The following is a 15,183-nucleotide window of genomic DNA, read 5'->3' on the forward strand; positions in this document are numbered from 1 at the left end:
CTTCACAAGCTGCTGGCCACGGAACCCACAGTCACTCTGACAAAGGCCATTGCCATCAGCCGGGCATATATGACCTCTACTTGCAGCACCAAGCAAATAATCCACAGTCTCGAACCCGGCAGGCACTGTCCACAGGATAGCGCCCACCATGGACAAAACTGCAGAACGTGGCTCTGCCCGGGGCCTCGGGATCCTGGAGCTCAGAGTCCGCCGAGGGGGGCCAATCAAGCAGCACCATGCTGGCGCTGTGGAGGAAGCCATGGGGCTCACCGGTGCAGGTTTGCGGAGTATACGTGCAATACCTGCCACGTTAAAGGCTACCTTCAGCGTATGTGTAAAAGAAATCGGACTCACCGTGTGGCTGAGGAGATGGGGGATGATCCACTGTTCAGCGATGAGCAGGTAGAAGAAGATGAGGTGTTGGGACTGTATACGTGCACCGACGATTCACCCCCAGTGATAAGTGAAATAAAATCAACGGAGTCCCAGTGAGTATGGAAGTGGACACAGGCTCGGGTCCGTTGTTGATGAGTCGGAGAACTTTTGATAAACTGTGGATTAACCCAGCTGCACGACCCAAGCTGGTCCCAGTCACGGCAAAGCTGCGTACCTACACCAGGGAACTAATACATGTTCTCGGCAGAGCGATGGTGCAGGTATCCCACCGGGACGAGACGCACGCTTTACCTTTGTGGGTCGTTGCAGGCGATGGGCCGACACTCCTCGGCCGGAGGTGGATGGGGAAGGTCCGTGGGAGCTGGGAAGACTTCATTACTCCACAGGCTGCTGCTCCCCAGGGTGCTGCTGTGCCCCGGGTCCCCAGAGAGCAGCGCCGACCGAGCTGGAACTGCAGCCTCAATCCACCCACAGGCAAGCCCCAGCCCCGGACCTCACACAGAGACCCTGCAGGCCCAGCCCCCACAGGCAAGTCCCAGGCCCGGACCTCACACAGAGACTCTGCAGCCCCAGCCCCCACAGGCAAGCAGCCCTGCACAGAGGGGCCCAAGGGGGGGGGGTGGGGGTTGAGCCGGCGGGGCGCTGCGGGCGGGGTGCTGAGGGATCCAGGGGCCGGTGGATCGGAAGAGCCCCGCCGAGGAGCTGTTAGTGTCGGGCGGCGGCGGCAGCTGGAGGTCGGGGGCTACAGATGCCGCGGGGGACGCGGCAAGTGCGGCCGCTGGAGAGGCCACGACGGCCGCAGGAGAGGCGGCAAGTCAGGTGGCAGCGGAGGGGAGCAGAGGCTGCGACGGCGGAGGGCATCCGGAGCGACGGAGAAGAAGATGGCGGCGGCATCATGTCGGAGCTGCAGAGCATCAAAGATGGCGGCGCCCAAGGAGAAGCCTCGTGGAATCCTCCTGCATCAAAGATGGCGCCTTAAAAAGGAAATGCACCCGGGAGTCTTAAAAGGGCCTTACAAAGAGGTGTTCCCCACAAAGGACTTCTATTTGGCAGAGCGAGTCTAAAATGAGTTATGTTAATGTGAGATAGTGAATTTATAATAAGAATTACTCTTTTTTATGCTGAATGGCCACTGTATTTGTGTGAAATAATGGATGAAATACAATTAATGATAACGGCTAACAAGGAAATCAAGGTTCCGCTACCAGTCAATAACCAGTTAATGTACCAGATAAAATGTACCATACTAACGCACTGTCTATGCCCACCTGCCTTCCGTTGGACAAGTGTGATGTTATGTAATGATGTGTGTATCGTTGTCCTGCGTCCAGGTGGAGGGGGGGAGGTGATGGTGATGTTATGTAATGATGTGTGTATCGTCCCAGTACCTTAAATGTATTGTAAGTACTATGCCACACCACAGAGGGCGCTGCGGTGGGAAACCCTGGTAGTACCTGTAACAAAGGCTATATAAGGCTGACCACCACACCTGGGAGGCACTCTGGAGCTGAACAATAAAGGACGAAGGTCACAGCAGTTAGACTTACACCAGACCGTGTGGAGTCAGTGATTTGTGTGCTACATACACCACACCACCCACATCCCACATACAAATATAAAAAAGGTCTTCAGACTGACGCGCACTGTCTAAATTTCTAAGTGAACGATAGACATCCATGCTTAAGCTAGATTTGTTTATTTATTGTTAACAGAAAGAAAATAAGCCAGACATACAATGATAATCCTAGATGTAAACAGATGCATTTTCCTAATCTCAATGATGAAATTGAAAGCATTCTATATAAAGTAATAATGTTTTAGTAAAACAATATAAATCAGCAGAAGCTTTGTGATTTCCTTTATTCACTTCAGTGAAAAATCTTGTAACAGAACTTCTGTTCCCTGAATTGCAAACCTAGGATGAGTCACATCCTGTTAACATTAAATCCTTGGTATTGCAGTCTTCTCGCTTGCCTTTCTTCTGACATCTAAACTACTTTAAGAAATCAAAATGAATAATAAAAAAACATTTCATAATGTGTCCATTTTATATGAAAAGTGCATCCACACTTAGTAAAATCAGGACCAAAAGAAAACAAATACAAAGATCACACCCACAGTAAGTAAAGCAAGCTTTGCCGTCGCTGTGGGAACTGAAAATTTGTAGCTATAAGTGCTCTTACAAGTTGTGTAAATCTGAGTTATCGGTTCACAGTCCAAAAAAGTGAATTCCATTGTTCAATAGGGAATGAGCAATTTCCAGCCTCCTAACAACTAAGTCCCTCTAATCTGCAAACTTTCAGTCTCTCTTGCCGTATAAAAATTAAAAAATCCGAAAGCAAAGCAGCTCAAAGGAAAAGTACATTCAATATAAAGTACTTCTAGCTAGTTCATATTAAAAATTCCAAACTTGGAAGAAATAATCGCAGTTTAAATCTTTTTATAGCATGTGATTACATCTAAGATTGCGGGTTTAAGTCCCACTCTAGGAGTGCAGTACATAGTCTTGGTTCAGACTTCAGTGCAGTACTGAAAGAAAAGGCTTTCTCAGGAAAACTTGCGATGGGTAATAAATGCAGCCTTGCCACCATCGCCCACATCCTGAATGTGGCTCAAGATGTGGTTCTTGTACCCTTCAGTACAGCGTCAACCTGAAAATAAATACATCCACTGTCAGTCATCATTGATAACATAATCTGGACATCGGGTGGGTGTTAACTATTGGTGCTGCAGGGAGCCTCGCCAACGGGCAGAGCAAATTGAAAATTTGTGCATGCACGACCTACAATTTTTCATCATTTGCGCTGACAGTGGGCGAAGCTCTCTGCCATTGTACAAATCTCACAATTTATGGGTGAATTCATATTGTTTTCTTATTGAGTGAGCAAAACTGTCTTCAATGTAACATGGATAATATGGGTAAAAATCTAGACTCATAATTGCCTGCTTATATAGAAAATGTAGGAAACAGAAATATTTAAAAAATCTTACTGCACTACAATTCCATTATTATCCACAAGTTAAAAAGATCGACAGTTAACATTATAATTTTCCTATTATTTGTTTATATGTTTTACACAACACACTTATTCCTCATCGTAAAACATTGCCCATGCTTCATAAATTTGAAGATGAGCAGATAATTGCTCCTGTGGCTTTGAGAATACCACTTTCTAACCTGCTTCAGGTGGCACCTCATTAACACAGGAGAATGGAGGTCCCATGAAGGAGGAACTACAAGATTTTGCCCCTCCATCAATCGGCAAATTGCTTATGAATGCTGGCTCCACACTTGTAACTTGACAATGAGAAGCAAATGAGGAACAACTATCAAAATGGCTTGAGCCACTTGCTGACTCCTTCAGACAAATTGCACAATTGCTCTGCCAATAATGAAAATCGGCCTCATGACCTCCAGACAACATCTCTGTCGAACAACCCAACTGAATTCCATCTAGTGAGTCTCCATTATAGCAGTGGATCTTTGCAAAATTACTCCCTAGATTTAGAGCCTCCTTCACTTTCCCTATGAATTTCGGATTGAGTTTTAAAAATGTATTCTTTTGATGTGAGCATCGCTGATAAGGCCGATATTTATTACCCACCTGTAGTCATCCTTGAGAAGAACATAAGAAATAGGAGCAGGAGTAGGCAATTTGGCTCCTCGAGCTTGCTCTGCCATTCAATATGATCATTGCTGATCTGATCTTGGCCTCAACTCCACTTTCCTGGCTGTTCCCCATAACCCTTGACTCCCCTTTAGTTCAAAAATCTGTCCATCTCCACCTTGAATATATTCAATGACTCAGCCCCCAAAGCTTACTGGGGTAGAGAATTCCAAAGATTCACGACCCCACGAGAAGGTGGCTCACAGATGCTGAAAGTCATCAAACAAAGATGATAGTATTTTTAAATACCATGAAACAATAACTCAATATATATATTTTACTTGCAGCAAATATGACCTCAGAGGTGCCATCATCATCATCATCATAGGCAGTCCCTCGGAATCGAGAAGATTTGCTTCCATTCCTGAAGTGAATTCTTTGGTGGCTGAACAGTCCAATACGAGAGCGACAGACTCTGTCACAGGTGGGACAGATAGTCGTTGAGGTAAGGGGTGGGTGGGACAGGTTTGCCGCACACTCTTTCCGCTGGCTGCGCTTGATTTCTGCATGTTCTCGGCGTTGAGACTCGAGGTGCTCGGCGCCCTCTCGGATGCACTTCCTCCACTTAGGGCGGTCTTTGGCCAGGGACCCCCAGGTGTCAGTGGGGATGTTGCACTTTATCAGGGAGGCTTTGAGGGTGTCCTTGTAACGTTTCCTCTGGCCACCTTTGGCTCATTTGCCGTGAAGGAGCTCCGACTAGAGCACTTGCTTTGGGAGTCTCGTATCTGGCATGCGGACTACATGGCCTGCCCAGCGGAGCTGATCGAGTGCGGTCAGTGCTTCAATGCCTGGGGATGTTAGTCGGAATGATGTTGGTGTGCCTGTCCTCCCAGGTGATTTGTAGGATCTTGCAGAGACATCGCTGGTGATTTTTCTCCAACAACTTGAGGTGCCTACTGTACATGGTCGATGTCTCTGAGCCATACAAGAGGGCAGGTATTACTACAGCCCTGTAGACCATGAGCTTTGTGGTAGTTTTGAGGGCCTGGTCTTCAAACACTCTTTTCCTCAGGTGGCCGAAGGCTGCACTGGCGCACTGGAGGCAGTGTTGGATCTCGTCGTTGATGCCTGCTCTTGTTGATAGGAGGCTCCCGAGATATGGGAAGTGGTCCACGTTGTCCAGGGCTGCACCGTGGATCTTGATGACTGGGGCACAGTGCTGTGCGGTGAGGACAGGCTGGTGGAGGACCTTTGTCTTACGGATGTATGCATATTGTGAATACCAACCAGCAGGAAAGCTTAACATTTGACATCTACGTTGTCAGAAACCTCCATCCTGGAAGGATATGTTGATGGGGTTTGATGTAATAGGGTGGGAAGAGGCTCATGTGGAACATAAATAACTGCATGGACCCATTGGGCTGAATGGCCTCTTCCTCTTCTGTACATTATATGTAATTCTATAGTCTTGCTCACAGTGACAGCAAAAAATCCTCCAAACTTAAATGAAAATTCCACTGCCTTAGTAGTATTTTTGAGGCTGTACATTGGGTTATGATGTTTTAGCAATCAGCCATTATTCAACAAGTTTCCCGCTGGAATGGAACTAAACTACAGAACCAGTGGGAACCTGTTCAACCTTCGTTGTTTCCAGGCCAGGTCCAAGACTACCCCAACCTCTGTCATCGAGCTACTGTATGCGGATGACGCCTGCGTCTGCGCACATACAGAGGCTGAACTCCAGGACATAGTCAACATATTCACTGATGCGTATGAAAGCATGGGCCTTACGCTAAACATCCGTAAGACAAAGGTCCTCTGCCAACCTGTCCTCGCCCCACAGCACTGCCCCCCCAGTCATCAAGATCCACAGCCCGGCCCTGGACAACATGGACCACTTCCCATACCTCGGGAGATTCTTAGCAACAACAGCAGACACTGACGACTCCAGTGCGCCAGTGCAGCCTTCGGCCGCCTGAGGAAAAGCGTGTTCGAAGATCAGACCCTCAAATTTGCCACTAAGCTCATGGTCTACAGGGCTGTAGTAATACCCGCCCTCCTGTATGGCTCAGAGACATGGATCATGTACAGTAGACACCTCAAGTCACTGGAGAAGTACCACCAACGATGTCTCCGTAAGATCCTACAAATCCCCTGGGAGGACAGATGCACCAACATTAGCGTCCTCGACCAGGCCAACATCCCCAGCATTGAAGCAATGACCACACTTGATCAACTCCGCTGGGCAGGCCACATTGTTCACATGCCAGACACAAGACTCCCAAAGCAAGCGCTCTACTCGGAACGCCTTCATAGCAAATGAGCCAAAGGTGGGCAGAGGAAACGTTACAAGGACACCCTCAAAGCCTCCTTGATAAAGTGCAACATCCCCACTGACACCTGGGAGTCCCTGGCCAATGATCGCCCTAAGTGGAGGAAGTGCATCCGTGAGGGCGCTGAGCACCTTGAGTCTCATCTCCGAGAGCATGCAGAAATCAAGCGCAGGCAGCAAAAAGAGTGTGCAGCAAACCTGTCCCACCCACCCTTTCCCTCAACGACTATCTGTCCCATCTGTGATAGGGACTGTGGTTCTCGTATTGGACTGTTTAGACATCTAAGGACACATTTTTAGAGTTGAAGCAAGTCTTCCTCGATTCTGAGGGACTGCCTATGATGATGATGATTACATTCCAAAACCCGCCTACTACTATAATAAAAGCAATTCCTTGCCACAGTCACAGAGAAATATTCACAGAATCACAATTACTATCATTACTCTTCTGTGCTTTTAAAAATAAAACAATAGTATCTCTGCACTATGTTTTAAAAATTGTTCTATTTACTTTGAAAAAAGTAACGTTAGGGACAAAAAAAGTCTGAAAAATGTTAACCTAAACTTAAAAGGAAGCACTCATCAAAATATGATTTAACACTTTACTTTTTAAAATGGGTCAATTTCCTTATCTGCCAGAAGGCCTGTGAAATCAGGCTTCTGCTCTGCACTGGCGATCTATGATATCATCATGAGCAGCAACCCAGAGCAGCTCAATGGGAAACAACAGGAGGCCACAATTTCAGACCAGCCTGACAGCCGATCCAGGTCCGCAAGCTGCGGAAAATCACACTTCCTGCTGTGGTGTGGGTAAGAAAACTGACACTTGGAAAAAAAAAGTCTAACCAATTTTAATATAATTTTTTCCTCAAATATACATTTTGGGAGCACTTTCACCTCTTCTCTTTTAAATTAGAACTTGTTCAGAACTGGGAAATAACATGGGAGTTTTTATGGCTTCAAGTGCCAAAGAATGCATTACAGTATTAAGAATTATACTACTGCAGGATTTGTTTTCAATTATTCTGAGTACAATAAGGTAAAAATGAAAAATCAATAAGGAATGAGGTAATGTTGTCAGTTTTTTTTATTTTTACATTTCTACCCTTTATCCCTGCTCTCTATTACTTGACCTGGGTTATGGTTCCAAATATTGCAACCTTTCAGTACCTTACTCAAGTGATCATTCTTGATGTTTGAACCTGAATCATGTGGAGCTGAAAAAAATCAGCCTTTCCGACACACTCTTGCCGTAACTCAGGTGGGAATGTGCCAAAGGGCCAAAAATTAAGTACGGGTCAGGGCCTTAGATTAGAGGTCCTGTCAGGCATGTACAGCGCAGTACTTCCGACCGCCCTTACAAGACCAGTGGCATAGGAGAGGGGTCTTGGACATCCGGCGAGGGAGATCCCATGCCCGTGGCCTCTTAGTAATAGAGCGAATCACAGCTAGTTATCTGGTTGAAACAAGGCCGACTAAATAATGTGAGGTTGACCTGGAGTCCAGGTCTGAATTGTGGCCTGGACATTTGAACAGTGAGTATACGAGGCCGAGGAGGCAGTTACTACCACTTTCTGGGGAGGGGGCAACACTCTTCCGCTGCAGTATGCAGCCTCTGGGGCAGGTGGGTCCCTGCTAGCAGCATTTAAATCAACGGGTCATAACTTGGCAGGGTCAGCGGCACAGATCCTTGATGGGAGCATCCTGTCGCTTACACAAGGCTGCATATCCTGGATTTTGGGGATGGTTCGCTATAGGGTCATTGGAGGCCTTCCTAATCCTATCTTTGCCTGAAATCGACACATGCACATCCAACAGGGGATGTTGATTAGTGATCGATTTTTCTTTTCCCTCACCTAGAAATAACGAGGACAATTGTGGTACCTCACTCGCACCTTGGCTAAAATTTGCCTTCAGCACAAACCAAGAATCAAACCTGGAACCTAATGATTTGCATTGCACAATGCACTCAGTGAATTTATATACTGGAGCATAGGGTAACCCCATGCTCATTATTTTTATGGTGCGGATTTTGCGGTAGGAATAAATTGGATAGCAACTTCTGGCATCCCCAAATGCGCAGATAAATGTGGAAATTATGAAGTTGCATTCCAAGTTGCCCATCTCCTCTAGAAGGTGCGCTACACCAGTGCCACGCCGAGAGATTCGGCATTAAAGTACAGGAAAGGTGTGAAGTTGCGATATTTATCCACTAGTTACCCACTAAGCATGCCAGAAAAAGTTAGGGCTGGTGCATTCAGGTGCAAGTGAATTTTTAACGGCATGATAATTACTGTCAAACAAGCTCTCTGGTTCTGGAAATTTACTTTTACAAGTGTGGAATCTTACTCCTTCAGAACTTATCGTTGGAGATTTCAAAAAAATAAAAAAAATATATAATTTTTAATGTTTTCTTTCTGTCGCTTTTATTTCTCTCATATAATCACATCTTTCTTTCCCTCCTTTTATTTTGCTTTCTCTACATGTTTTTACATTGAATTAAATATTCTAATTTATGCTTCCTGATTTAGACTCTGCGAGGTGAATTTTAACCCCTAAAAATAGGTGGGATGTAAACACTTAACAACCTCAAACCCGCCCACTTTCGGGTTCAACAATGGCGGGATGGGTAGATTTTATCTCCATTTTAAAGTTAACTAGTTACCTGACCGGCCTGGGTTTCCCGGGCCTTGGAAACGTGGCAGCTAATGGGAGGCGAGGACTGCTGCGAGGAGGTAAGTGGCTTTCCAGCACTACTTGTGGGTCAGGAGGAGCATGAGTGCTTCATTCCACCCTCCCCCAAGCTAACCTGCTTCCCTCCCTGCGATTTGAATCCCCCCTTGCCGTGATCGGACCCCCCCAATCACCGACCCCCCCCACCAAATCAGCCCTCAATATGTCTCTGATCCCCGCGATCACCCACTGACCCTACAAACCATCCCCCCAACCCCCTGCGATCTCTAAGCAGGAAATCTACCTACTCCTGAGCTGCGGCCTTTGCTGCAGCATTCCCTGCCCGACAAGGAGCCAAGCCTGTCAATCAATTTTGAAAAAGCACGCACGCAGTGGAGTCAAAATTCCAGTGTTCGAACTCCTTCCCTTCGGCTTGGAAATCTCTGTCCAGTAAATATTGGGACCTGCAAATCTCCGTAAGGATTCTTCAGTCTGATTGGTTGAAGAGATATGCTGTTGTTTTCTCTTTTCACACATGCCCTACATTCTCTATAGAGGGTGCCGCGCCGAAACGGATCTCTAATAATTGTTAGTTGCCATGCAAAAGCTGTCCGCAAAATCCGTGCCAGTATTTTATTTTGGGCTTACCCAAGTAAGAGATGTTAGTATTGTGGAACAGAATATTTTCCCCATTGTCAACATCATACATGAAAGGGCAATTGTAACACAGGCCAGCTGTAGAATAAAGCTCCTCCTACTTTGCTCCAACATTGAGGTTATTTCCAAGCTGGACTAGTATAAATGTTTCTACTTCATACTCCAGCTATCATTCGAACCAAAATTCTTCTCTCTTTTGGCACTGTAACTTCTAGCATTTCATTATATCGGTTGAATTACTAAAGAAGTAACTAATATCAATAGCTGGCATTGATATAGCTTCTTTAACATCGAAAATTGCCTCTTTACATTTTACAGAGGCACAATTGGACAAAAATCAACAGTGAGCCAAAGAAGGAGATATTAGGAGGGCTGATAAAATTTTGCTCAAAGAAGTAAGTTATAAGGAAGGTCTTAAAGGAGGGGGAAGTGGAGGGGTTTAGAGAAGGAATTCTAGAGCATAAGACCTAGGTGGCTGAAAACATGGCCATTGGGATTTGTAGTTTGAAATTAGATGCCTGTTGCTCCCTGAGCTGGAGTGAAAGTTTGTATTTTTTTTAATTATTCGTTCTGGGATGTGGGAGTCGCTGGCAAAGCCAGCATTTATTGCCCATCCCTAATTGCCCTTGAGAAGGTGGCGGTGAGCTGCCTTCATGAACCGCTGCAGTCCATGTGGTGAAGTTACTCCCACAGTGCTGTTTGGGAGGGAGTTCCAGGATTTTGATCCAGCGATGAAGGAAAGGTGAGATATTTTCAAGTGAGGATGGTGTGTTACTTGGAGGGGAACTTGCAGGTGATGGTGCTCTCTTGCGCCTGCTGCCCTTGTGCTTCTAGGTGGTAGAAGTCATGGGTTTGCGAGGTGATACCAAAGAAGCCATGGTGAGTTACTGCAGTGCATCTTATAGATGGTACACACTGCAGCCATGGTATGCCAGTGTTGGAGGGAATGAATGTTAAAGGTGGTGGATGGGTTGCCAATCAAGCGGGCTGCTTTGTCCTGGATGGTTGAGCTTTTTGAGTGTTGTTGGAGCTGCACTCATCCAGACAAGTGGAGAGTATTCCATCACACTCCTGACTTGTGCCTTGAGATGGTGGAAATGCTTTGTGGAGTCAGGAGGTGAGACACTCGCCACAGAATACCCAGCCTCTGACCTGCTATTGCAGCCACAATATTTACGTGGCTGGTTCAGTTAAGTTTCTGGTCAATGGTGACCCCCAGTATGTTGATGGTGGGGAATTCGGCAATGGTAATGCAGTTTACTATCATGGAGAGGTGTTTAGACTCTTACTTGTTGGAGATGGTGGCACGAATGTTACTTGCCACTTATCAGCCCAAACCTGAACGTCCTCCAGGTCTTGCTGCATGTGGGCATGGACTGCTTCATTTTCTGAGGATTTGCAAATGGAACTGAACACTGTGCATTAATTAGCAAACATCCCCACTTCTACCCTTATGATGGAGGGGAGGTCATTGATGAAGCAGCTGAAGATTGTTGGGCCTAGGACACTGCCCTGAGGAACTCCTGCAGCGATGTCCTGGGGCTGTGATGATGTGACCTCCAACAATCACAACCATCTTCCTTTGTGCTCGGTATGACTCCAGCCAGTGGAGAGTTTTCCCCTGATTCCCATTGACGAACAGCCATTTCATACAACCCCTCTTCTTTAAAGATCTTTCTGTTCTGCTGCACATTTACAAATGCTTTATTTACAGTTCACTTTCTGGTAATTTTCAAAACATTCATTGGCTGCTTTCCTGTCAACATAAACACAGTACATGTTCTGTTCAAAACAGAAAATTCCGCCAGGCCCACTCAGCTCCAGACCTCATTACAATCTTGGTCTAAACATGGACAGAAGAGCTGAATTCCAGAGCTGAGGTGAGAGTGACTGCCCTTGACATCAAGGCAGCATTTGACCGAGTGTGGCATCAAGGGGCACTAGCACAAAGGAAGATGGTTGTGGTTGTTGGAGGTCAATAAATTCAGCCCCAGGACATCGCTGCAAGAGTTCCTCAGGGCAATGTCCTAGGCCCAACCATCTTCAGCAGCTTCATCAATGACCTTCCCTCCATCATAAGGTCAGAAGTGGGGATGTTTGCTGATGATTGCAGTGTTCAGTGCCATTCGCAACTCCTCAGATAATGAAGCAATCCATACCCACAGGAAGCAAGATCTGGAGGACATTTAGGCTTGGGCTGATAAGTGGCAAGTAACATTCACACCACACAAGTGCCAGGCAATGACTATCTGCAACCAGAGAGAATCTAACCACCACCCCTTGACATTCAACAGCATTATCATCATGGAATCCCCCACCATCAACATGCTGGGGGTCACCATTGACCGGAAACTTAATTGGACCAGCCACATAAATACTACAAAAGCAGGTCAGAGGCTGGGTATTCTGCAGCGAGTGTCTCACCTCCTGACTCCCCAAAGACTTTCCACCATCTACAAGGCACAAGTCAGGAGTGTGATGGAATACTTCCCACTTGGCTGGATGAGTGCATCTCCACATCATTCAAGAAGCTCGACACCATCCAAGACAATGCAGCCTGTTTTGGCACCCCTTCCACCACCTTAAACATTCACTCCCTCTACCACCAGCACACCGTGGCTGCAGTAGGAACACCACCACCTCCAGGTTCCCCTCTAAGTCACACACTATCCTGACTTGGAAATATATCGGCGTTCCTTCATTGTCGCTGAGTCAAAATCCTGGAATTCCAGGGCAATTAGGGATGGGCAATAAATGCTGGTCTTACCAGCGATGCCTACATCCCAGGAACGAAAAAGAAGGGAAATAACAAGCCTCTTCAAAAACCCAAGCAAACCTCTCTGTCATATTAAGAACTCCCTTCCACATACAGCTTATCTTTAATGTGCAACATAAACGGGTGGAAATAATGCTGAGTGAGATTTCTGCCCAAAGATTTGGAAATCCTTCAATACTACTACAAGCCCTCATTAGCAAGTAGGATGCAAACTTAACTAAGCTCTCGCTCAGTTAAGCTGCTAAAGGGATCAAGGGGTATGGAGAGAAAGTAGGAAAGGGGTACCGAGGTGAGCGATCAGCCATGATCTTATTGAATGGTGGTGCAGACTCGAAGGGCCGAATGGCCTACTCCTACTATTTTCTATGTTTCTAAGCAAGCATTCACTAGTAAATGAGGAAAGATGTCTAATTAAAGGATTAAGCCCAATCAGAAAATGAATGGGGTCGAATAACATCGCTGGATGTTGGTTTTCCCAGTTAGTACTCACCCAGCTCATGATAGTAAGAGTGTTCCTACCAAGTGGAAATTTTAGCTCCAAATATGAAATTCTAACATACCATTTTGATCATATTGCTGAAGTCAGACTTTAATTTTATGTTTTGCTCAATTTCATTTATTTTGAATTCATTTTGCAGAGATGTGGTCACCAGCTGCCATATTCTTGGCTTTGGATTCTTGCCCTGAGTTTTAATCTTTCCTCTGAAGGACTTCCATCTAAAATGAAAGAAAATTTGATAGTTAGCATGTTTTACATAACGAAAGGAGAGCATTATAAAACACAAATGGGTGGAAAATTGCGGTCGGAGGTTTCCTTCATACGAACGCCTCCAACCCTCCAAAAATCTACGGAAGTACCTGGTGGTCCCAGAGGAATGTAGAGATCCCAGTTGGAGGCCTAGATTCGCTGCGCAGCGCATGGGGCGATGCCTTTCAGGTACGTACGTACAAGCTGGAGTCACGTGAGCCTGGACCACCAATCACTATGCAGTATTCTCATTGATAAAATGGGAGCTGTTTGTATGGACTCCCATTACTATCAATGAGAAAACCTCTAAAACACCGAAACATAGCATAATAAATAAATAAAACACCTCACATATTTAACATTAATTAAAATTAAATGATTTTGGGTGGGGTGGAGTCTATATGTTGTGATACACAAGGTATCGCAATTGTGTGGGACAGACTCAATTTATTGTTCGTATTCCATCGAGGAATTAATTGAAGCCTTGTATTGCCATGTGACTGGATACTTAAAGTTCAGCCTCTAGCAGTAGGAGCAGCTGATATTTGACTAAATGATGGCTTTCCCAAGGTACAGAAGGAATCATTGAGTGCATGAATATAATCATTAATCTATAGCATACCTAAATTAGAAGTCCTATTGTTACATAAATGTGGAAATAAGAGTGAAATCCACACAAGAAAATACTAAACATCATTGCAGTATGCATTGCCCCAGGATTACATATTCCCGAGGGGGAAGGAGGGTAGACTCCATGGGGCCAATTTTCCACGCTGCCGATTTGTGGCACAGTTGTAGAGGCACCCAGAAAAAGTTGCAAGTTTTGTCGGAATAAACTTTCATTTTGGAGCGGCGCAGATTGTCCTTAAGCTCTGTAGGTGGAGCTTAAGGTCTGTGCGAAAAACTGAGGTTGCCAGGGTAATGAGGGACGCTGAATTTATCCTGTAGTGTCATTGCTGATTTTTCTCTCCCTAAGAACTTCTATTTTCATTACAGGTGTAAGCATTCCAAGAGCCTAATTTTTAAAAATTGATTTGTCTCTTTGTAAACTCAACCATGACCCCATGATGTGAATATAATATAGAGGATGTAACGGGCCAGAAAGATATGGCAGAAAGACTGGTTGTGACATCTCAAAAACATCCCAGAGGTTCTCTTAATTACACCTGTAGTGCACTAATGTACCTAATAGTTTTCCTCAGTGGCTTATATAAATTTACAGTTAGAGTCATCTTTCAGAACGGTGCACTGCGCCGTTTTTGAAAAAATCCTAGTTGGCCAAACTCACTTAAATGGCCAGAAATGGCGCAGCCGGCATCCCCTGTGACGTCAAAAAATCGTGAACTAAAGAAAAATCAGCCGTAAGTAGTTTGGGATGGCGCAGAAACTTTGGCGAAACTTGCAGATTTTAGTCTGCTCCAAAAAAAACAGCGTACGCCAAAAAAAATGGCGCAGAATGGTGGCAAAAATTCAGACCAAAATTTCCGCAGTCACCAAGAATGGCATCTTTAAACGAAAAAGGGGAAAAAGCATTCAACCCCTTTTTGGGGAAAAGAAGAAAATATGACCCTAAATTACATAATTTAGTTACACCGACATTATCTATGCTTCAGCATTATGAGCCATAGATGACATCCTCCCACCCGGCCCCCCAAATCTACTTTTCTCCCATGGATATAAATTGTAGGCTGAACTTTTTATTTCACTATTCACATACAGGAAAACCTTTTGTCACACGTAATTTTCGAGAGAGGAGCTTTAATCCCAAATATTCCATATAATATTTATAATTACTTGGTGGCGAACATTACTCTAATATTTAAACTTAGTATATAAAGACTTTGATTAAAAATAATATAATAGATTGATTTTAGCTTCACATTGCCAATTAGAAATTAGTATAACCGCTATTCCTTACCAGCAGAGGTTCTTACACATTTGTATCATTTTTAAATGGCAATAATGAAGAGGTCAACAATCTGGATTTTCCAGC

General features: G+C 45.1%; 1 protein-coding gene across 5 annotated transcripts in view; it reads right to left on the reverse strand.

Annotated features, from left to right (window-relative positions):
• Positions 1–2,091: 2,091 nt before the first annotated feature.
• Positions 2,092–15,183, reverse strand: part of LOC139243544 (uncharacterized) — a 333,845-nt gene continuing 320,753 nt past the window's right edge. For 4 of the 5 annotated variants that reach the window (XM_070870793.1, XM_070870792.1, XM_070870790.1 and 1 more), the window contains 2 exons: positions 13,003–13,159; positions 2,092–3,047 (listed from right to left, as the gene is read on the reverse strand). In XM_070870793.1, coding sequence (XP_070726894.1) covers positions 3,009–3,047; positions 13,003–13,159 — 196 coding nt within the window. In that variant the 3' untranslated portion in view covers positions 2,092–3,008. The remainder of the gene's footprint in view (positions 3,048–13,002; positions 13,160–15,183) is intronic. The other variant, XM_070870794.1, reaches the window with a different exon arrangement.

This window comes from Pristiophorus japonicus, chromosome 2 (genome assembly GCF_044704955.1).
Source record: "Pristiophorus japonicus isolate sPriJap1 chromosome 2, sPriJap1.hap1, whole genome shotgun sequence".
In the NCBI taxonomy this organism is placed as follows: Eukaryota; Metazoa; Chordata; class Chondrichthyes; family Pristiophoridae; genus Pristiophorus; species Pristiophorus japonicus.